Source organism: Rhyacophila brunnea, unplaced genomic scaffold, assembly GCF_057557595.1.
Source record: "Rhyacophila brunnea isolate RB1 unplaced genomic scaffold, BYU_Rbru_1.0 scaffold_24, whole genome shotgun sequence".
Lineage (NCBI taxonomy): Eukaryota > Metazoa > Arthropoda > Insecta > Trichoptera > Rhyacophilidae > Rhyacophila > Rhyacophila brunnea.
In genome coordinates, this window is record NW_028232904.1 from 9,520,119 (window position 1) to 9,544,636 (window position 24,518).

At 35.6% G+C, this 24,518-nt stretch overlaps 1 protein-coding gene across 1 annotated transcript; it reads right to left on the reverse strand.

The window, feature by feature from the left end:
• Nucleotides 1–1,766: 1,766 nt before the first annotated feature.
• NaPi-III (Na[+]-dependent inorganic phosphate cotransporter type III) lies at nt 1,767–19,166 on the reverse strand. The gene is made up of 8 exons (XM_085951117.1): nt 18,860–19,166; nt 16,147–16,389; nt 15,284–15,466; nt 13,439–13,606; nt 8,679–9,693; nt 7,988–8,173; nt 4,060–4,212; nt 1,767–1,956 (listed from the first exon to the last, which is right to left on the reverse strand). Exons 1-8 carry the CDS (start codon nt 19,053–19,055, stop codon nt 1,866–1,868), a joined length of 2,235 nt encoding a protein of 744 aa, XP_085807243.1. The 5' UTR covers nt 19,056–19,166; the 3' UTR covers nt 1,767–1,865.
• Between the last annotated feature and the right edge of the window lie 5,352 nt (nt 19,167–24,518).

Here is a 24,518-nt window from a genome sequence, read left to right on the forward strand (position 1 = left end):
ACATATACCCTCGACATCTCTTGTCAAAATTTAGAAGTACAAAATATCTTAGAACACGAAAATACTCATAGCGGATCAGAGATTTTTTTTTAATAAATATCACAATGGTTGTTTTAAGAGTTCATATTTTTTTTCTCCTGAGAATGTTAATCTCATCTTAATAATGTTAAATTAACTTATATTCGACACTCAGTATACATAATAATTTTAACAATATTGTAAAGTTATCAGAGCACATTTTTAAATACACTATAATATGTCGTTGCTCTAGGATTGGTTTGTCGAATAGAATCAAATGTTCAGGAGACGAAAAACAGATTTCATTATCCTATATTTAAATACATGGAGGTATTTAAACTGTTGTTTTTGCAGCATATGAATGCTGTATTCATTACAAAGTAATTTAAAGAAAATGGTCCATTTAGATACAAAAAATCATTCTGCATTCAAAGGTTGATTTCAACATAAACGGATATTCGACAAACCAATCCTATAGCGACGATGTATTATGATTTTATACCATATCATTTTCAATTAACTAATTTTTTTATTCAACGAATAATTCACAAGATTTAAGAATGTAACATTCTAATTATTGAACATACATAATTTTGAAAACACTCCTGAGAAAATATATTATGACCAACAGAAAAAATCTTTTTGAAAAAAGTAAGACACCGAAGGAATCGAACCTGCATCTAGCAAGTTCAAGTAAGTTACAACGAAAAATCTTGGAGTGATCCGTGATGTCGGTTAGTAATTAAAATAATACCATTCGAGTGTGTCGATAGTTTTGTTACCGTCGGATTCCTAGTAACCAATAAGAGAAGCTATGTTTTATTTTATCTAGAATGGTTTTAGCCATTCGCCCAACGCATTCAGAATCAATCACACATCGTCGTTGAAACTAGAAAGTTGTGTAACTCCGTTTTAATCGAAAATTGACTTTGAATGCCATCTAGTGGCCGTTGATAATATCTATCCGTCTTGCAAATTTTGTAATTCCAGAAAAATTGTATCATTGTTAAATCATGGATGATTTCACTCCAAAACCATACATTTGTATAGGAATCCATAATGTTTTTTGTCTCTCCTGTAAAGTAGTGTTTCTGGAGTTACACAATTTTCTAGTTTCAACGACGAATGTAGTTTTAGTCAGATGCAGGATCAAACCTGCACCCACGACATCAGAGCCAGCCGCTATACCAACTTGGCCATCATGTATGCACTAATCACAGGCACAAGTATAAAAATAATCATTTATAGAATTGACTGTTTCAGTGAATCTAAAATTGTGTCAAAATTCTTGCGGTTTTTGACAAATACCGTCGAAAATAATGAAGATTGCTACACATGAATCTGCATTGCGAAATGAATTGCAGCTAACTTAAAACGTTCACCATGAATCCTTTTTTCAGCGTTACTTTCGTATAATAGATAGACTTTTCATTTGATTAGTGTATTTTTAATTTTATTTAAAAACATCTATTTCCTTAAAAAATAAAAGTGCTTTTAACTTGAAATCCTTTTTGTTTATATCTATATTACGTTGTCAATATTGTTTAGTAATTTTTGGTACATATAATAATTCATAATTCATAATTCATTTTAATTTTGGTTCAAATTATTACAATTTGAGTATAAAATGAGTTTAATTTAATAATGACAGTTCTTTATGATGTATTTAAAAATGTACTCTGTACAAATTGGGCTCGCGTCACTCTTCGGTTTACAAATCTTATCACATTTAATTAAAATGGCCGAAACAAAACAATTTGTCCTCACCGTGCCTACATAAGACAAGCAATAACATATTTTATAGTGTGGTTGTAGTTGTAAATATATAATTAACGGGTAACTGCTTCCTACAAAGCGAAAGTTGAGAAGATGTACATGCAGAGGGCCGAGAGGAGGGCGGCGAATGGAACGGTCACCACCCACGCAAACACGATGTTCCTGGAAACAATAATAGAAAAGTTACAGTAACGTTACAGCAATATCACTCATCTTCTTGTTGGGTATTTAATGGTTACAGTATTTCAATGCTGAAGTGGGTGAATAAAACACAATTACCCTTATTCTGTAGGATCTCATTAAAATTGCATTTTAGTGGGCATACCTTGCATGAAAAAAGACGTTACTTGCAAGCTTGGTCATCAGAAATTCGACATTTGACATTGTGAAAAGGGGAAATTATCCACCAAATTTAATTTTTTAATGTGGATGAGACTGGACTGTATTGGAAACGAATGCCAACACGTACGTTTATTTCCATAGAGGTGAAGACTGCTTCTGGATTTAAAGCATCCAAGGACGGTATAACTCCTCTTCTCTCAACTCATTGAAGAAACTGACGGAGGTGATAGAGATGCCATGCAGGTTTGGTGAAAACAATTTAATATTATGAAAACTATCAGAAACATCGACGAAGCGTGGAATGAAGTCACCCAGCCGTGTATGAAGGATGTTTGGAAAAGGTTGTTCAGTGAAATTGTTGAAGTTCACTGCATTTATGAAAACGATATTCCAAATATCATCGAAGAGATTAGTCATATAGCCATATCTGGAGGCATCGAAGGTGTTAATGTAGATGATATTCAGACTTTGTTAAAATCACACGGCGAACCCTTAACTAATGAAAAACTGCAGGAAATGGACTGCTATATCGTCGGTCCCTATTAAAAAAGTCGGATCTGAAATTTTGTCATTTTCGGATTATTACGTAAAAGTTATTTAAACACTTTAAACATTTATACCACAATCACAGTTTTATTTGTTTGTTTGAAAAATTTCGAGATATTCAAGTTAAAAATGACGGATCTACCGAGAGTGTCCGAATAACAATGCCGGTTCTTACCAACCGACATTGTTGGCTGGGCGTGGGTGAGCAAGATGCGTCGGATCTGACAGTTGCTGCTATGTTCACCGGACAGATGGATGTTTTTATAAACGTTTAGAAAAGTTTCTATAACCCAGTGTTTCCCAACCTTATTTGTGCCATGCCCCACTTCAACGCTTCAAAAATCTCCATGCTCTCCCTATCAAAATTTCATAGTTAACTAATAAATTCTGAAAAAATGAATTGCTTAAAATAAAAAAATGCACATAGGCAATAAATACTATTTTCAATTTTACTTTCGTATGTGTAATACCTACCTATGTATAATAAATATTATATTAGATGTACAACTCGGAAAAAAATTGGTGCGATCCTTATGCTTGATGTGAGCTGCAAAGAGTTTTCATGTGGGGTACAGACTAATTCAGCCAATTTTAATCTTAAATCTCCACAGTTTGTGAACAAAAAGATTTTTTCCAGTAACATATTTACAGCGCTAAAGCGCCGCATTCAACTAAATTTAATATTATAATGGGAATGACAACAGTAATTTTCACGAATAGTCATGGGTGCAATATAAAAAAAATAATTTCGAAAATGCATTTTTTAACAAAAAAAATGTACCAAATATTTGATGATTTGCACATTGCCCCCCAAAAAATTCAAAATTCCCCACGTTGGGAAACACTGCTATAACCCGTACTTTTTTTTCATTATAGCAATAGGTCACAAAGGATATTTGATGAAACATCTTTGATTGCTTGTACTGAAAAATAGCATTTTGCAGATCCGACTTTTTTAATAGGGACCGACGATATTATGTCCCTAGAAAATGACGTCTCCGTAAAAGTTCCCGTGCGAAAGTTAAAACCATAGAAAAGGCCTTTTCTCTTCACAATCAATGCATGGAGTGAGAAGATAACGACGAAGATTACGTGAGTGCTGTAAAACATGGCTGTAATGCATTACTTCACAGTATGTAATCGCAAATTTCGCACAATAAACGTAAAGAGGCCAAACAAGGGACCCCTATTGATCGCGAAATGTCCAGAACGTATCCCCCGTCACGAACGAGAGTTACCTGTAATATGTTTTTCACTCTGTCGAGGGCTTTACGTTCGGCTCTAGATACGCTCTACTGGCTTTGCCCATTCTTCGAGACAGGATTTTGTCACAAACGCGCTTTGGACTTACATATTGATATCGAATCTATTACATACCTGAACACTTTCCAATCGACTCCATCAGACTTTCCCTTGGAGTAGCCAACGAATACGACCGAGCCGACTTTGCAATGGGTGGTAGAAATGGGAATCCCCACTTTCGATGCGATTAACACGGTGAGAGCTGCTCCTATTTCTATCGTGAATCCTCTAATGTTGAAAAACAAAACAGAGCATTATAAAAGAAGCCGATATCACAAATTGATTATTGCAATGATATATATTTTATTGGTGGAGATATGCAACTGAAGCCTTCCTTTAATATTCAATACTATGAGGAAGGAGATATAAAATACCAGTTTTTTTTCATGGTATTTAACTCATTGAAGACAGATTTACAAGGAGAAAATATGTGGACCCACAGCCAAGATAATCCGCACACGGATAATTGGGAGTTTACTGTATTTGTTTAACGGCCCACATGCTCAGCGTACGTCAAAATGGAGCTTTTATGCTATTTTCAAATCATGATCCTGGACATTCCTTAAACGTTGTAGATAATCTATTTCATAATTTTGAAGCCTTATTATCCTTTATATTTATTTTAAACATTTGATGACTGCATAAAGTATTTTTATTACATAAAATAGTATTCTTTTAAACCTCTCGCTCTAATGTTTTAGAATATAGTCATATTTCAGTACGTCCATGTGAAGTGGTATGCATTGCAAGTGCAAGTGCAAAAAGCATTTATAAAACGGCTCTATATTACGACCGTACACCCTGGATAAACGTCAGATTTCTATTTCAATACTTGAAAGCATCTAAAGGTTCAAATAGACTATATGACGATCGGGCACATATATGCTAAGAGCGTTTTAGTGTCTATGATCAAATCTATGCCATTCCAACATTTATACATACATATTGTATGACAGCTATGACATCGTATTTACACTCTGTGACACCCTATGACACAGGACGCCAACATAAGAAACGGGTTTTTCGACATATATATGACCAATCGTCATAGAGTGTATTTGAAGCATTAGCGAGAATTTTTGAGCATAGACAATCATCGAAAAAACCGCTATTATATGGCGAAAACGCTATTATAATCGTAGAAAATAATTAAAAATATAAAAATCATTTACAATGTAAGTATAAAATTCAAACATTTTAAATTAATAAAATTCGCCGTCAAGCTCGTATTGGCTTACGGAAAGAGAACATGACGTTCAGATTTCGGAAGGTAATTAAGTTATTATCTTACAACGTTCAATATGAAGCGCTGCGATTGTTTGACGTTTCGGTATCGAGCATTCAAATAATATATCAATAATTTTATATTATCATTGATACAATTATTTGCTCCGACACTGCCATCCATTCACATTTACCACGTCAAAATAACCCGAAAAAAGCACCCGCATCGATATGGAAGGTCCGGTCAAAAGAGTCTCAAAAAATAGCCAAATATATGACAAATTGATGGCTTTCATTGTATCTTTTGATCCCCTGCGTGAATAAATGTTACGTTTGTTCATTAACAACAGGTAAGTAGGGAGCATTACAGCGGCATTGGTTTTTTTTGAGACTCTTTTGACCGGACCTTCCGTACCGATGGCGGGTGCTTTTTTCGGCATATTTTGATGGGGTACTTGGTGAATATTCGCGTTGGTTTGTGCAAGCCTTAAACCTTCATATAAAAACGCTCTAAATAGATAAATAGGTGTGCGAAAATAAGGAACATTCTTCAAAATAACGTTATAGATAACAATATTTTATATATAAAATTGAGCCGTGTTAACTAAACGACATTGTTATAACTTCTTTTATGGCTTTTATTTACTCTTTGATTAGTGATTGTTCTTATAAGATTGTAATATTTATATCCATAGTCAGTATTCCGTACCGAGAAAATTAAGATTAAAAAAATATACGAGGTTAGTTTGGTATAATATTTAATATGAAAGATAACACGCTTCATGCATATTTATGATATGTATATTATGCCGAAAGGTAAGTTTTAAGTAGGAAAAGTGGCATTTTAATGATAACCAGTGACGTTTAATTTCAATCAGTTTGAGCCGTTTTATCGAGGCTATTTGACCGGGCCATTTGTTTGTGGAAGCGAAATGTTATGAAATTAAAAAATAGCCAAATATATGACAAATTGATGGCTTTCATTGTATCTTTTGATCCCCTGCGTGAATAAATGTTACGTTTGTTCATTAACAACAGGTAAGTAGGGAGCATTACAGCGGCATTGGCTTTTTTTGAGACTCTTTTGACCGGACCTTCCGTACCGATGGCGGGTGCTTTTTTCGGCATATTTTGATGGGGTACTTGGTGAATATTCGCGTTGGTTTGTGCGAGCCTTAAACCTTCATATAAAAACGCTCTAAATAGATAAATAGGTGTGCGAAAATAAGGAACATTCTTCAAAATAACGTTATAGATAACAATATTTTATATATAAAATTGAGCCGTGTTAACTAAACGACATTGTTATAACTTCTTTTATGGCTTTTATTTACTCTTTGATTAGTGATTGTTCTTATAAGATTGTAATATTTATATCCATAGTCAGTATTCCGTACCGAGAAAATTAAGATTAAAAAAATATACGAGGTTAGTTTGGTATAATATTTAATATGAAAGATAACACGCTTCATGCATATTTATGATATGTATATTATGCCGAAAGGTAAGTTTTAAGTAGGAAAAGTGGCATTTTAATGATAACCAGTGACGTTTAATTTCAATCAGTTTGAGCCATTTTATCGAGGCTATTTGACCGGGCCATTTGGAGCCTGTTTTATTTATTATACATTTAATTAAATGAATACAAAATAAATACGGAATACTGACTATGGATAAATATTATTATCTTATAAAAACAATCACTAATCAAAGAGTAAATAAGAACAATTCAAGCTATTTTCACTCGTATTTCTTATTTTATTGATTAAATTTGAGTCGAAATTATCTGAAATAATAACAATATCGTTTAGTTATGTAACACGGCAAAATTTTATATAAAAAATATTGTTATCAGCTATAACGTTATTTTAAAAAATGTTCCTTATTTTCGCATACTTACCTACCTTTTTAGAGCGTTTTTAGACAAAGGTTTAAGCACGAGTGTCTTTGTGTCAAATGTTACTTTATAATTATTTAAATTTTATGAAATGCATTGGCGAACTCAAATATGCTATACTGATTTTTGAAAACGGCGAATTTTATTAGGTACCTAATTGAAAATGTTTGAATTTTATTTGTTGTAAAAGATTTTTATATTTGTTCTTATTGTCTACGCTTATAATAGCGTTTAAGCCATATAATAGCCGTAATAATAATAAAATTGTATTGTTAATAATTAGGTATTAAGTTAATTAATATTTCACTGTTCTCTGTGACCGTAATTATTGTCTTCGCTTATAATAGCGGTTATTTTTATTGTCTACGATTATAATAGCTGGATAGCCATGGTTGTCTATGCTCAAAAACTGGCATTTAGATACTTTCAAGTGTAGAATAAAAAATCTGACGTTTATCCAGGGTGTACGGTCGTAACATAGAGCCCTCTGTGATCCCAAATTTGACAAGAATTAGGCATTTTATTATTCAAAAAATGGGCAAGATTTACACATTTAAAGATAATTTTAAAGATACTGATTATAAGCTATGTTTTTGACCATTCAAATATGATAAACATTCTGCGAATAATGTTTGCTTTATAATAATTATTGACCTAAAAATAAGGTAGTATTTTTTTGAAATACGCCATTTCTATTGGCATTTCCCAGTGGCTAAGCTACAACATAAGGCGGCAGCCATAAATTTACAAACGATAAATGAAGTAGGGAGTAAGATCATGTTAACGCGCGTGTTTGAACATGTACCTAACCGAAATTTTTTTTTTTTTTTAAAACGGTACATGTTCAAATACGCCATAATAAAATACATTTTTTGTACATACGTTGACGGAGTAATCTCGGTGAGGTCCTCTCCGACAGTTTGGATGACACGCCGTCCCCACAGCCAGAGGCCAACGGAGATGCCGACGCCTCCGTACAGCAGGATGAGCAGTGGTGTCTCCGATGCCTGCTGGGCGGAGCCCTCTACGTACAGCAGCCACAACCCCACCACAGGACCGATAGCGTTGCTGCCAAACATATTCACAATACAAGGCATTCTTATTACAATGACAGATTACTATGTTCGAGTTGCTGTTTTCTTCTAGGTGGCAATGACAAGGAGTGTAGGTAGGCTGTTAAGATTCAACATACATAGTGCACATTAGGAGAATAGTTTGACGATGAACACTGAATGAATGGCTAAAAGATGACAAAAACTTCACGACAAATTGGAAATTGAGTATTTCTTTGTATAATGAAAGAAAAGGTGCTGTTGTTTAATTTGTAACGCCTCAGTGTGTCTTCAGCCAAATATTATAAGCTTGTTCAAGCTGAAGAATTGGAGGGAGAGTGAAAGATCACTACCAGATTTGATACGGGATAGTAGATAGTCTACTTGAAGTTGGACACGCCTGCTCTATACGCTAATAATGGTGATATGAAACATAAAAGTTTAAAAAACACTGGTCTACTGGATAATACAAAATATGAGTCTCCTGAATAGGACATGGATATGTTTTCTTAATATTTTACCTGACATCATTCCCTCCGTGAGCAAAACTGCCAAACGTAGCCGTCAGAACTTGCAGAAATGAAAACAGATGCCCTACACCGCTCTTGATTTCCTCCTCGGCGCCGTGTATACCGATCCTCTTTCCATCCTTACTGCTGCTACCGTCGCTCCTCTTTCGATTCCTCAACCGGTCCGTCGCGAGTATCAATGGAACCGCGCTCGAATTCGGTGTCAACGCCGGATTCAAATCGACAAGACTCGTACCGCTCTGAATGCTTTGTAATTTAGCTATCGATTTAGCGATAGCTATACTTCCGGTGGACATACGATGTCCGTAATGATCTTTGTGCGGTTTATTACCGTTGGGTTCGCTCGGTAAACTTACGGCGACATTATTAGGCTTCGTTTCTATGGGGCTTTCAGAATCGGCTGTAGGTTTAATGTTGTTATTCCTCAGTGGTTGAAAAAGCTGTTTTAAATTATTCGGAGTGTCTGGTTTGAAATGATTGTCATGAATACCGTCAGCGAAATGTTTCAAATACCCACTCCTGTTAGAATCATAGCTATTTGGTAGCTCGCAAGTCTGATTCGAATCGACGCTCTTCGAGAAGCTCAGCGTGTCGTTATCGATGAAATTTAAACTCGTCACTGTAAGATCGACGTTATTCAATGAGTGAATGTTGGAATCTAGGATATCTCTCCGCAGAGGACACTTTGGAGGGCTCACGCTAGTCGATAAGACGCTGTGGCAGTCCTCGACGGAAGCCAGCATGGCTCTGTTCTTGGTATTCATTTCCGTGATGCAAATAGAAGGGGACTGTCTCTCGCTATCAAACTTGAAAGTTGTTTTTTTTGGAACTTTGACGACGGGTGTCAGCGATTCCCCAAGCTGCTGAAGGCCTACAACTTCTGTCGCCTCAGTGACGGTGTCCAAAGGCGGTTGCCAGTCATTGGAATTAATTGATAGTGGTCTCTTTGGTTTATTTTCAGCATCAGGATCGGCTGTATGACTTGGCGATACGACAGGGCTGGTTTCTGTAAAATAGAAGATTATGTTATATTTATATTGTTTGGAGAAACATAATATGCTAACAGATATGTTTTGACTTTTAATTGGTTTCTACATTCATGTTTTCATACAAACAGTGTAGAAAAGCCTGCTTTACAGTTATAGGTTAGGTTGTGACAATAGGCATTAAGAAATTTCATCACTTTTTCAATTAAAACTAGCTACTCCTGACGAGAAGACAGCCAAAAATCCACCAGTTGCATTCCGTTGAAGACGCCTATGAACGTCGTATCGCATAACAGCTCAATTATAAACAATATTTGAATCTGGAAATTCTGTCTCAGATTCTACGTTCACTGTAAAATTCATGCTTTATTGCTGTTACTGTTGTATTTTAGACTTTCATGACGGAGTTCAGGCGATCCGGAATTTTGTGTTCGTCATCCGGTGCCGGGTCGCGAATCATCGCTCATGGAAATGCTGCTTTACTATAATGAAAACGTGTATTAATTAAGGCGCAAAGTACCAAAAAGTAGTATTGCCTGTGGTTACAAAATACTGAGTCATTGCAGTGAAATTGCATGAAGCAGACATTTTGAAAAATGTGGTTTCACAGTGTGAAGCAATCTCGGCAACTTCCATAATTTTAGGAATTAAGACTCGCGAGTGTCCACACACTGTCGTCAGCCATTTTAAATTGAATGCCGTTGACCACTGCAGTGGTACTTACACCATTATAAATAAAACGCGCCAACGGACTAACAACATCGCCAGATTTAAATATTTTGCTGTATTTTTTTGACTTGCTTGAGGCACTTAGACCATAGTTAACGTCATTGGCGTTGGTACATAGAACAATTTTCTAAAAAAATTTCAGTTTTTGTTTCTTTGTTACTTAGCGCCTTAATTAATACACGTATTCATATTGTCATCTCTTGAAAATGGAATGAGCCTAAATTATACATCAGTGGTGAAGGGCACTGGCGGCTCCCTCTATAGGTCATTCGGTCATTGACCTGCCAAAATAAATACCTAAAAGTGCGGCCACACCGGCAACAATTCGCGCGACAACTCGTTAAATTTTACGATAATTATCATAATTGCTTAAGAAATTTTACGATAATTATCATGCTTATCGTAAAATTTAACGAGTTGTCGCGCGACTTGTTTTCGGTGTGGACCCGGCATTACAATCGACATAATAATATTAATAATATGTTCAATGTCATATATAATAATATTAATAATAATCGGTGGATTTGAAATTATAGGGCGCGCGATATTGTGTCAACCCAGTCTATTGGGCTTTTTTTGTTTGGGCGATAATTCCCCGAACAAAAATATTGTGTTCGCCGGCAGTCTGAAAATTGACCCAAATTGAATATTTTTATAAAATTTTCTCTCTCGTTTCTCATACATAAGACAGAGATCGATATAACACAAAATACGAGATCGAAGCTTGTAACGGTGCGTGAATTACTGTAATATCGGCAATGCCCGAGTGTGAGACAAAAGATTTTTTCACCTAATTAAATGAAACAGAATGATAACACTGACTAGATAATTGGTCTCAAGACGCAACTGTGTATGCGGTTCGGATTCGTTGACAGGTTTTGACGAATGCCTTTGGTTATTTTAATAATATATAAGGAGTTTTTGGTGATTTATAACATTTTTGTGAAGCAGTTAGTACGCACGCAGTAGCAATTGAAGTCTGTGATACAATTATAATGGAAATGGAAGCACGATTTGCATCCAACGATCATCTCATTATATCCGATTTGTTCAATAAAGAAAATTACACTGATTTTAAAAATAATTTTCCCACACGTCAAGTAAATTTGGTAAAACTGTTAGAAGAAATAAACATAAGCAAGTTAAAAAATGAATTATTGGTGTTTTATCAACGAGATGATTTGCATGGCGCTATTAGTGCAGTTTCTCTTCTACATTTTTTACTCAGCAATAATTTCAACGAAACATTTTCCGAGTCGATCAAAGTTCTCCAATTTATTTGCGTCATACCAATGACAACAGTTGAAAGTGAAAGATGTTTTTCCACTCTCAAAAGAATAAAAACCTTTCTACGCAATAGGGCCAGGATAGACTGACCGCTCTTGCAATGCTCAGTATTGAAAAAAAATATGTGGGAAAAATAGACAATTTTTATAATCGTGTGATTGATGATTTTTCAAAAAGCAAAGAAAGAAAAGTGGACCTGATTTACAAAAAATTATAATGCGTTGTGTGCAATTTCGGTTAACGATGGGTTGGCGTTATGAAAAACGGACATTTTTTGAAGGGTTAGTAGGTACCGACCTATAACAATTTCTAGCACTTATTCTATAATGTATAAAAAGTCAATTTGCAATACGTCTTTTCAGTATACAACGAAAAGGCAAATTAAAATAATATATTCAAAATTGACCTGCTAGGTTTTTCCGGATTAAGTCGCCAATGGTGAAGGGTGACTTTTTGAAAGTGGGAGTAACCATGCTTGTCAGACATATTTGCGGGAAATAAGAAGATAACCCAATATTAATACTGATGAATAGGTACGCTAAAACGAAGAAATTTCAAAAGCTTAATTGGTTTGTTATAATTAGTTTGAATTACTTATGTATTTTCCTAAACATTTATAAACGTAATGCCGGGTCCACACCAAAAACAAGTCGCGCGACAACTCGTTAAATTTTACGATAAGCATGATAATTATCGTAAAATTTCTTAAGCAATTATGATAATTATCGTAAAATTTAACGAGTTGTCGCGCGACTTGTTGCCGGTGTGGCCCCACTTTTACATACGCTCAAAATATATTACCTATCATCTATGAAAATATCCGTTGTTGTATATATATTATGTTCCATAACAATTTATAATTTAACCCGTAATTTAAAACACAGACTTAGGTAGGTACAATATCAGATATCTAAATTGTCTAATGAGTGAACTAACTATAAATAAAAATCACGAGATAAATTATTTTATATTTTTAATAACAATCAATACATATTTATTTGATTGAATCCCATAGAAATTATTTTTTAAATTATCTTCTTATTAATTATTTTGAATAAATGTGCTCTCGCGACGTAAGCGCTAATGAAACAGCTTGTATATTTGTATGCGGGACGCCAGACATTTTGAAATAATGAGAAAAAAAATTCATATTGAAAAACCTGTCGATTCACGTGAAAATAATCCTATACAATATGTGAAGCGAAACGCGATGTGTTCTATTATTTTAAACTTTCGAGAGATGCCATAGATGGTGCTTATTGAAACATGGGAAAAGATTGTAAAATTATGACCATTATACGATAGATGTCTTTGGGCATATTGAATATATTATTATTTGTGATTATATAAATACGTCAACATGAAAATAAAAATTATTTTTCTTAAGAAGGTAGGCTTTAAATAATCACCTAGTAGGAAGTCTTCGCCACTGTTATACGTCATGTATCCCATAATTCATCACCTGTTTGTTTTTTATTACAATTTTTAAACTAATGAAAAAGAAACACAAACCGTCAACGACAAATAATAGTATAATAATTCAATAAATTTTTCATTATCTTATGATTGTCTGGTATAGGAATAATATTTTACTCATCCAAAATGGTTATAACGCCATAAATTTGTCAGCTTACCAAGTATCCATTTGTACATATTTTGGTGGTCTCCGGAGGCACGATAACATGTTATCATACTGTCCTTTTACGCAGCATAAATTATTAGAAACTATTAATACTGATGAGCGCTCACCGTTAGATCCCATGGTGAAATTTGGCCTCGTGATGGTAGCGGGGGAGAGACACTGCATCTTAGAGCCGTGCGGCACGAGGATCAGCCAAGCCATCAGCATTGCGAAGAGGCCCGCCAGGATTCCAGTCAAAAGGGCCGCCCATAGTGGAATTCGGTCCATGTATAGTACTGCAGATGCAATGCAATATTAAAAATGACAATTACCATACAGTACTAAACAATATACTGTATACTCGCTCCTCGGGGTTATCTTCACATGGACATAGAGCCACCAAGTCTGATTTTAATTTGAGATGGGTTTAAATAACAACAAGCAAATTGCACACGGTTAGCTACTAGCCAAAGATAGTTATTTATTTGAATAGGTATTTGACCGTAAAACCAAAACACATAATCATAATGAAAATGGTCACCCGTCAAAATAAACTAAAAATGTTGAAGAAACCCTGCTTTTGCCAAATGGGGCCTTAGGTGATAGGTGAAAGTCTCATAAACAAGTTTCAGTCAGTCGTACATATCATTTTTCTATGCAAGAAAAAAAAGAAACACTAGGAACTTTTCAAGATTCGTATTAAAATTAGTGGACAATGAGTTATTTTATTGTTTCATACGTTTAGGCTCTATCTTTTTTTTTCAATATCTTTGAAATAAACACACAAAAAATTCGCACGCTCCAATCTGTTTCATCTTATATTATGATACACCAAATTTAATCCTTTCCACGCGGACGGCACACCCGTTTGTGCCCTCATTATTTGGCCATTTAATATAATTAGGATGTTATTTAAATGCGGTTAATAAATAGTCATTAAATGCTCCGCGGTCAACAAGTTAATGGCTTTCACCATTTGAACTGGTTTAAATGTTTGCAATAATTTCAGCATAGACAGAATATTAATATCGTGCATTGAATAATATTTTCTTTTATAAATTTGTTTGAGTGCAGAGCAGTGGCGCACTCAGGATTTTATATTGGGGGGGGCCCAAGGAGAATATAAATTAGTCCCATAGACTCTTTTAATACATCTACTTTAATAATGGAGCTGTTGTATATGTCGGAGTATCGACACATAATAATCAGAAAATATATTGCACAATTATATAATTTAAAATGTTCATGGTCATGAAGTATAATAGCGACTTTTTTTTACTATTAAAGCTAATTTATGATGTGTGTTTATCTCACTTATTTGGTCAACCCGACACGCCGGGCCCCCCACAGCCCGGGCCCCCGGGCTAGAGGCCTGTCAGTCCTCCCCCAGACATGACCTACACCACTCCGGAATTCTGGTGGACACCGAGAATTTTTTGACAGTTCCATTAGGGATTGGGTTTCCAAAAAAACCCGACATTGGTGTTTCGAAATTTTTGTGTTAGAAATTAAAATCTAAGAAATTTTTTTATAAAGGGTGCTGGAGAATAATTACAAATCATTTTTTGCCGTGTTTTTATTTGTCTAAGCCCAAGGTATAGTTTATTGCCTTTCAATTTCAATGTTTAAAATCATTGTGATAATTTTGATGTTTGGGGGGTGCCAGGGCCCCTTGCACCCCCCCCCCCCCCCCTGTGTGCGCCACTGGTGCAGAGCATCTATATATCTATATTGAGTTTCAGTAGCCGCCATTGGTCATAATACATATTAGTATTTTGTATTTTAACTTGCATCGGGTCAGTCATATCGAAGAAATGGAACTATTAAGTATAACAAAAGGAGTAACATGAATTGTCGTCCATTGGACCCAGTTGAACGAGCCACATTTGTCCATTTGGATAGAAGCAAACACAGTACAAATCATACAGTGTTTGATGACTAAAATAATATAATAATTTATTACGAATTCTTACGTTTCGGTCCATTGTGTATGATACTAAAGATGTTGATGAGAACGGTGAAACCGTAAAAAAATGGCAGAGCTTTGTAACCATTCTCAAGAGGTTTCTCCGTGTGCAGGATGCAACGCCGGATAATGGAGAATATCACAACGGAAACCAGACCGCTCATCAGCGGTGAAATAAACCACGACGCCACTGGAAAAAAAAGTTGAAAAGAGGTGAGTGCCCGGCATATTGGTAACTTATGTACAAATATTTTTTTATGCTGACCTTTTTTTACCATTAGAGCAAATTTGTGATATGTTTTTATCTCACTTAACTAGTCGATCTGCTACGTCGGATCCCTGACTTGCTTCCAGCTGTCCCGTAGCTGTCATGTTACAAAATTGCATACATACTGAATATCGTATAGAAATAATATTCTGATAGATTCTTTTAAAAGCTACGCCTATTGACTAGAAAAGAGCTTCCCAACGAGTATCTTGTGCCACATGTGACTCTATGGTAGATGTAAGCAGATGAAATTCATATTATAAGCTGTAGTATCTCCTTACGACAATAGATGTCACTGCCCGTCGATTAAGTAATATTCTACTGTAAATATGGTGAACGCATTTTCAGCCGATGGAGTCTGACATAGCAGAAATGTTAACTAGGGTTCCTTGACATATAGGCCCAATTGGCCACGCCAAAACCAACTTTGAAGCATTTGAAGAGTTTGCTGCATCCTATGGAGAACGGAACAATTAATTTAACATAACTTCCTTAAAATATTTTACAAAGTGTAAAATGCATCTCATGTTTTATAAAAGAAAGCTATAAAAATTTGATAAAATATCCTTAATAGTCTAATACAAGCCTGATGCATTATTTACCGACAGTCCCCAACGTGGTCCACTGCAACCCCTTGAGTCCCCGTGCGACGAGACTAAAGCCGACAGTAGCCCCCACAATGCTGTGCGTTCCGGAGATGGGCAGCTTAAGGAAAGTGGCGATGAGCATCCACGCAGCACTTGCCACCAAACTAGACAGGCAACCCAGCATCAGCTCTTTCTCATGGTTCTCGTACACCGACACATCCAGGATTCCTTTCCTCATGGTGTCTGAGACTTTATATCCTGAAAAATTATATGATTGCAATTGAAATTATTTTTAATCTGTATAATAAATTAACAAGATCCTAGCTGGCATCAAGCAGTCAGCAAAAATGTCATCTTTAACTGTACTCTAACGCCCAATCAGCAAAATATGGACACACCAAATGGTCATTCGGTTTAAGTTCTTGTGTTAACTGTATTTTATAAGCTTTCAAATGGAAATGTTTATGAAGAATATTCCATGTAATTCCATAAGAAACTCCAAGTTCTAGATAACGACGTGTAATTAGTTGTTTTGGATTGTCATCCAAACTATGATTCATAACATGGATATTTTTAGCAGTACGTTTACGTTTTTGACAGGTTAATAGTAAGAATAGTAAGCTCAGTAGGTTGATTGTTTTGACTATAAATTTCAGATAATGCCCAAAATGTAGCTCGAATAGATTCATTATTGTTGGAATAAATTTTAACAATCTGTATATGCTGTACAACTCTGTTCTGATGATTTGCCAAACAATCATCATCATCATCATCTGCCTGAATCTATCCACTGCTGGACGAAGGCCTCTTCAAGCTGCTTCCACTTCTCTCGGTCCTGTGCATTGCGTTGCAACGTACTTCCGCAGAACTTTATCAATGCATCGATCCAGCGGCCTCTAAGTCCATCTTGCGGACGTTTTGTACTTCTTGGATACCACTGGACGACTAGATTTGTTCAACGATTGTCTCTTCTTCGAGCTATGTATCCAGCCCATCTCCATTTAAGGTTTTCAATAAACTCTATTACATCGCAAACCCTTGTCTGCTTCCTTATCCACTCATTCCTCTTTTTTTCCTTTCCCGTTATGCCCAGCATGCACCTCTCCATACCACGTTGTGCTACTGTAAGTTTCTGAATCTCTCTTTTACTTAGGGTCCATGTTTCACACGCATATGTGATCACGGGAAGCATACATTGGTTGAAAACTTTGCGCTTTAGGCACAGTGGAAGGTCACTTTTGAAGACATTATTCAGGCGGCCAAAAGCACTCCAGCCTAGCTTTACTCTGCGAACAATTTCATCAAATATACATCCATCTATAGACATTTGTTGTCCCAGATAGATGTAGCTTTTCACCTGTTCGAGCTGAGTGCCATTGACGAGGATCTCTTTTTGGCCCGCAAAGCAGTTGAAGTTGACTTTCGTCTTTGTTACATTTGTTTTCAAACCTACTTTGTTGCTTACTTCAGCGAGTTCCTGCATTCTGCCAAACAATACTGAACAGAAATGTCAATTTTGGATTGAATCAATAAAAATATTTCCGCTATGATGTTTTAAAAACCTTTAGTACTAATTTGATGACCATTTATTTTTCAATCATGTGTTTTGTAGGGTTCTAGGACGATTCGGCGCCGGAATAACTGAGTGCTCCGCAATCGATTGAAATTTGAAAATAAATAGACGTTTGTGAATTATGGTCCTACTTTTAAAATATATATTTAAATTATTTAAATGGTTGTTGAACAGGCCAACCTTCTACCAACACCAAGTACACTCCAAAACCTCGAAACAGTCGACGAGTTTGTATATCTTGGATTGACCATCAGTGTAAAGGGCGGATGCGAAGCGGAAATAAGAAGGCGCACACAGATTGCAAAAAATGCGATGACACGCCTTACCACTATATGGAAGGATCGGGGAATTTCGATAGCCACAAAAATGATGCTTGTGCAAACATTAGTGTTATCGATATTTCTATACGGAGTCGAGTCGTGGACCCTGAAGGCAAGAGAACGGAAAGCAATTGATGCCTTTGAGATGTGGTGTTGGCGCCGAATGCTTCGCATTTCTTGGACGGAGCACAGAACGAACCAGTCAATCATCCAGAGACTGAAGATAGAGGAACGGCTCTCGACGATATGTCTGAGAAGAATTCTGCAGTTTTTTGGACATATTGTCAGGCGCCGACTGGACAACCTGGAGAGACTGGTAGTTTTGGGTAGCCTCCAGGGATGGCGAAGCAGAGGAAGAGCGTCTGCGCGATGGAGCGACCAAGTGAAAGAGCTGACTGGGGGCACCATCCATTCTGCCCTGAGAGAAGCGGAAGATCGAGAAGGATGGAAAGTCTTGGTCGCTCAAAGGATGGCGAAATTTAAATGTGGTCACGATCCTCAGCCATGAGTGCACGACCAAGAAGAGAGATTATTATTATTTAATACTTGGTGAGAATTTTAATATGGACACGTAGACCATGATTTAATTGTGCATATGTTTAAGTTCCAACGAGAAGAGTATTTTATGTGAAGCGTCAGACAAAATAATTCTCAATCCGCAATAAAAAAACAATATGGTAGATGGAAACTAATTAAAATTCCTCGTCTACTTTCTGTATAAAATCGTAAAGTCTATTTATTTCATTCGACAGTGCGGCGCCCAATTGTCCTGGCGCCCACTTGTCCCATTCCCTTTTGTAGATGGTAACATAAAACTCAATTTATTTATTCTCACCTATCAAGATGGCCCCCGCAATCTCGAAGACAGTTGCCAGGTAGCACGCCTGACGAACAGTCAACACCTTGGCCCCCACGCTGGTCCCGAAAGAGTTCGCCACGTCATTCGCTCCGATACCAAACGCCAACGCAAACGCGACAATAAACCCTACGATAACTATCCAGAGGACAGAGTCCGAATACGGCTCCAACATCTTTACTTTACGTTTACAAAACAGTTACGTAAACTAAACGTATGATCAACTTAACGACATATTATAAATGTAACGCTTTAAATTTTAATATTTCATGTCCCGCGCAATACTGACTGTGTTTTATTATATTATTAGTGCTAATGAAAATATATTATTACTATAAGTAGGAAAATATATTTTATAAAAGATTTGATTTAAAAAAATACTTTAGTAGTAGGTAAGTAATAATATTTAAATAAAAATATCTTTTATGTAATGTTAAAGAGGCATATTTTATAGGATTATCAATTTTTAATAAAGATAACTATAGCTATCTAATTTTCATATTATTTTGAAGATATTTAAACAATTAATGACTTCAAATTTTTATTTTAGTCTCTACCTAGTAAATGAAAACATAATCAATTTTGTATTTCAAATTTTAGGTGTTTTTTTTAATGTGGGATTCTAAATTTAATAATAAAGCCTTGAAGTAATTCTACAAGTGATATTATTTGTGTATTTAATATATATATATATATCTATGTATATATATGTATTATTGCTTTGCTGTTTTCCGATTGACTGTTATTTTATTATGGCTTCATAGCATTCCTGCGTTTAGTTCTGAGTTATATTATAATTGATAAAATGTTTGGGTGAATTTAGTTCCGAATCGGGGTGCGTGAAGATGGAGTCACGTGCGTTATATCGAAAGTATTCGATTCCTGACGCTTTCGTCAGATGGCGGCAGCGTTCGTAAAGATGGCCGACAATTGGGGACTGCGAAATCTGCATGAAAGCGACATCTGCGAACAAAAATTGGAAACAAAGTTAACAATAGAGTTTAACTCGGCCGACGTATTCCTTCATTCATGTGTGAAATATGAAAATAAAAGTAGATTGATATACAGAATGAAGAAATAGACTAGGCGCTCGTCCTTATACCTTCATCTCACCTCACCACTCTACCATCGCTTTCTGACTACTTTATCTACCTAGTTTGGTGTATCTTACTTATTGTCAGTAATGGAAAGATAGTAAGATTAGTGAGTAGATCACTGTGCAGGGGCAGCCACGTGCAGGCTCATACCATGTCCCTAAAGAAGTGGGAAAACTCTGATGGTCCTTCAAATTGCGAATGCGGCACCCAGGAATCTGTCCGTTCGTTGCAGCCAGCTGCGCCATCAATGATATGTTTGAAGTCAATGATGCAGCTACAATGGGGGTCAAGGTATGGTCGAGAAGAGTTTAGATCAGCGTTGACGAACCTTTTTATGTAAGCGTGCCAAAATTACCCAAATATTATTTTTCAACTCTCTAATGTGCCGACTATTTTTTCATCAGGAAAAAATAGTTTTAAAAAAATCTATTAAAAAAAAGGATGATGTTCTAGATACCACTCACAGAACATAGCAGACATACTTATAGCTTTATCACTTCTTTCAATTACGCCATACATTTCGGTCCAACAATTTTGAAACTTAAGCCAGAATTACTACTACTACCCAAGCGACGCTCAATCTGCCTACCCCCACGAGACGTCACTGCATGTGGATTTGGGTAAAGCAGATATTATTTGCAATTTTTTTGTTTTTTGTTATTTAAGAATGATTTATTACAACGTTAGTATAAATATTATTAAAATGTTTCATGATGCCAAGATTTCCATTAAATCCATTCCCTAAAGCCTCAATTACATTGAGCTACTTTACAAGCTGCGTGTTGGTGAATTTAAAAGCGGGCGAGTCAGCTAGTGCAATTGTGATGATGACACACAAAACTTTCCACTCGCTCAGAATCCAACAAGCTAGCGAGTTGAAACTGTCATTTTTGGTACTATTTTGACAGGATGTATTGAGTAGTTCGTTTTTTTACCGGGAGGTCGCTACTATCGCTCTACTGTGCAAACGCAGTAGGCCCACATACCAGCGTGTAGCATGTAAAGTTGACTGGCTTTCAACTTTTCTCGGTAGATTGTTTACAATCTGCTTGCTAGCTTGTTCGATGATAACACTGGGCGAGTTTACAATTAGATTGTAAATTCTCCAACAAGCAGCTTGTAAAGTACCTCAATGTCATCGAGGCTTTACTTTGTAATTTAAGCGTGGGCTTTTAACAGTTCATCTCTAATGTTAGATGAAGTGATAACTTATAATGCTTCAATAGGTATACAATAAGTTACAATCATATAATATTGGTAACCTAAACAACGTAAAAATGTTATATACAACCATGTTATATTGAAACAGCGATCTGACAATGTTTAAAATCAAGTTTATCCAGGATTTTCGATCACAACATTCATGTTTCCCATGTTTTAACATGACAGATCAATATTTAGGTTAGGTTAGCATATTTGAAAACGTTCTATGTCAAAGTTAAAAGGTACCTACCAAACAATTAATATTAAAATGGCATTCATTATTCTATTGTTTTTTGTTTTCTGTGAAATGAATATTAAAATCTTTATTTCATAATTATAACAATAGTAGATATTGTATAGAACAGGGTAGGTATATTCCAGAGGGGGGCAAACTTTTTGGATGGAGGGCCCAATTCAAGAATTCAAAAAGAGCGGCGGGCCGCAAGTAAAATACCATTTTTAGATAATATACACTATTTATTATCACGAAAAATAAACATTACAAAAAAATTAATGAGAAGAATGAAACTGCTGTACATTTTTTAACATTTTTTTTTTAAATTCAGGTGTTAAGTAGTTGATATTTTCAAAACTGCTTGTAAATGGGCATCGGAGATATTTGATCGTAAAGAATTTTTATTGAGGTTCATGATCGAAAATGTTTGTTTACGTATATAGGTAGATCCAAAAATAACGAACATTTTTCTTTCATAATGCAGATGCAAAATTTCACACTGCAGATCAGTAATCTCAAGTTGTAGCTCTGTCGGTACACTATCAACATCTATTGAACATGGATCGCGTACTATTGCTAAACTTGTCTCAATTTTTCGGAAGTCGCCAAATCGTTGTGAAAAATCGTCATTCAGAGCTTTAATAATTTTACCATATTCTTCAAATTTATATTCTGGTATATTCAGCAACTTCAAAGTTGGAAAGTGGTCCACGTTGTTATTCGATATTTATCGAAGGAATAACTTGAGTTTTAATTGAAATCCATTCAAACTTTTTACCATATCATGGGCATATATTTTTTTTCATACAACGCGGAGTTAAAAGTATTTAAATGTGTCACGATGTTCAACGTAGAAAATAGTGGTTACATAGTGTGAGATGAGACGCAAGGAAGACGTACTGAGATAATACATTTAAGAAACAACAAATTCTTCAAATTTTAATCTATATATTTATAATATTTACTATTATTATTATTATAATATTTTTTTAAAAATTATAAAAAAGTTATTCGTAATCAGAAGTACAATTAATGATGGCGGGCCACAAAAAATACCTGGCGGGCAACATGCGGCCCGCGGGCCGCAGTTTGCCCCCCACTGGTATATTCAATGGTTTAGTGAAGTTTAGTCTGATTAGTGCAAAGATATTGTATTTTTTGAGAAAATCAAATTTAAGATTTGAGATGCATGAAAAATAAACATAACATGTCCATAAAATATTATTATATACCTATTTGAAAGATACAATATCTTCCTCAAATATTCTATTTGGACATATTACTTTTGTAATTCATAAAGATACGGTGCAGACAAACGTTTTGTGTATGTCAACTCAATTTCGACAAAAACTGGGGTAATTTTGACTGCATGACCTTTTATAACTTTCTTTTTCGACCAAACCCAACCTAACCTAACCTGACTTAACCTAACCTAACTGAGCCTAACCTAATCTACCGCAACCTAATCCAACCTAGCCTAATCTTAGTGTGTGATAATGATGCATTGAAATGTATGAAAATTTCTGTAAATAACTGTAAATTAACAATACAATACCTTTGCACTAAGCCAGTGATCGCCAAACGGTTGCTCGCGAGCTACCGGTAGCTCATAACGGCATTGTCGGTAGCTCGCGTAGGATATTTTATTATTCAACTACTCTAGCACGCGTTGCCAGGTTGACAGGTACTGCGTCACTAGAAGTCTTCAACATGCGATTACAGCGACTTCCTGTTAATGCCAATTTCATGTTGCGGACAATAGTTTAGTACCGATTTGGTTTCTACCTACGTGTCTCATATGGTACATAGTGGTAAGAAGATACTACCTACTTTTCTAGAGGTGTGGTACACAGGACGTATCAGACGTATTGACAACAACAATCTATTTACAAATTTAATAAAAAATGACATTGTAGGTTTCAATTTAGGGCCACAGTATACCCACAGCCACTCCTGTCTATTGTCAACTAAAAAACCAGTGGCGTCCACAATATCCAAGAGATTAACAGGATTAATAAAAGAATCGCTTTTTTTTTCAGTTGAAAAACGAAAGTGTTCATACGCCAAATCGACTGGGATATAGGTACATAGCAGTGGCGAAGGGTGGAGGTAGGCTGTTAAGATTTGACATAAATAGTCCACAATAAGTATTTGTTTTCATTGAACTAAGTCTACAATTTAGAGATGGTGTTGGTTGGTTATGCCATTACACATACATAATGTTGGATATTTTATATATAGAAAAATATTTTTATCTACTATAGTTTGGTTAGGCAGGGCTTATTGATTTTTAAAAACAACTTACCAACACGTGTGTAATAAATATATATTCTTAATTCAACGAAAACAAATAATAAGTATGAATGAAAAAGTGTCCACTATTTTTTCAAATCACCAATAACATACCAAAACTATTATGGTTTGGTTTAGGCTAGGTTTACTTGAGTTTTAAAAACTAACCAACACCATCTGTAAATAATTGTAGTCTTATTTCAATAAAAACAAATACGTTTGACTAACAAAGTTTAATGTGCAGTATTTATATCGGATCTTAACAGCCCACCTCCACCCTTCGCCACTGATACATAGTCATAAATCAAAACTGAGTGCAACATGCAACTTTCTCCCGTGCGTATAGGCGCATAGGCGAGGCTATGCCGGGACAGTGACGTACCAAGGCAAGCCAAAATGAATGGCGAAGTACGACATTTCGGGATGATTTTTTAATGTAAATTTTTACATTGTGTTCTATGAATGCCAACAAAATCACATCGACATATTCGACGTCTTGCAGTCGAGACGAGTTTAGGTGTGCGACCCGGTCATTCATTTGAGGCATTTAATTTCAAAAACCGACCAGTTATACATACAGTCAAAATCTGTCAAAAAATACGTACATAATAATATTATTATGTATATAGTATACGTGATATTATTTCAAACATAGGATTTTCAGGCGACTTGACTGGGAGAACTTACGAATATCTCTGTCACATGAGCTTTGACGCTCAGACGACGCTTTCAGATGACGTTTTTGTCTTGCGAACGACCAAGAAGACCTTCAGAATAAGATGCAGGAGCTTCCAAATGAAAGCCGCGAAGT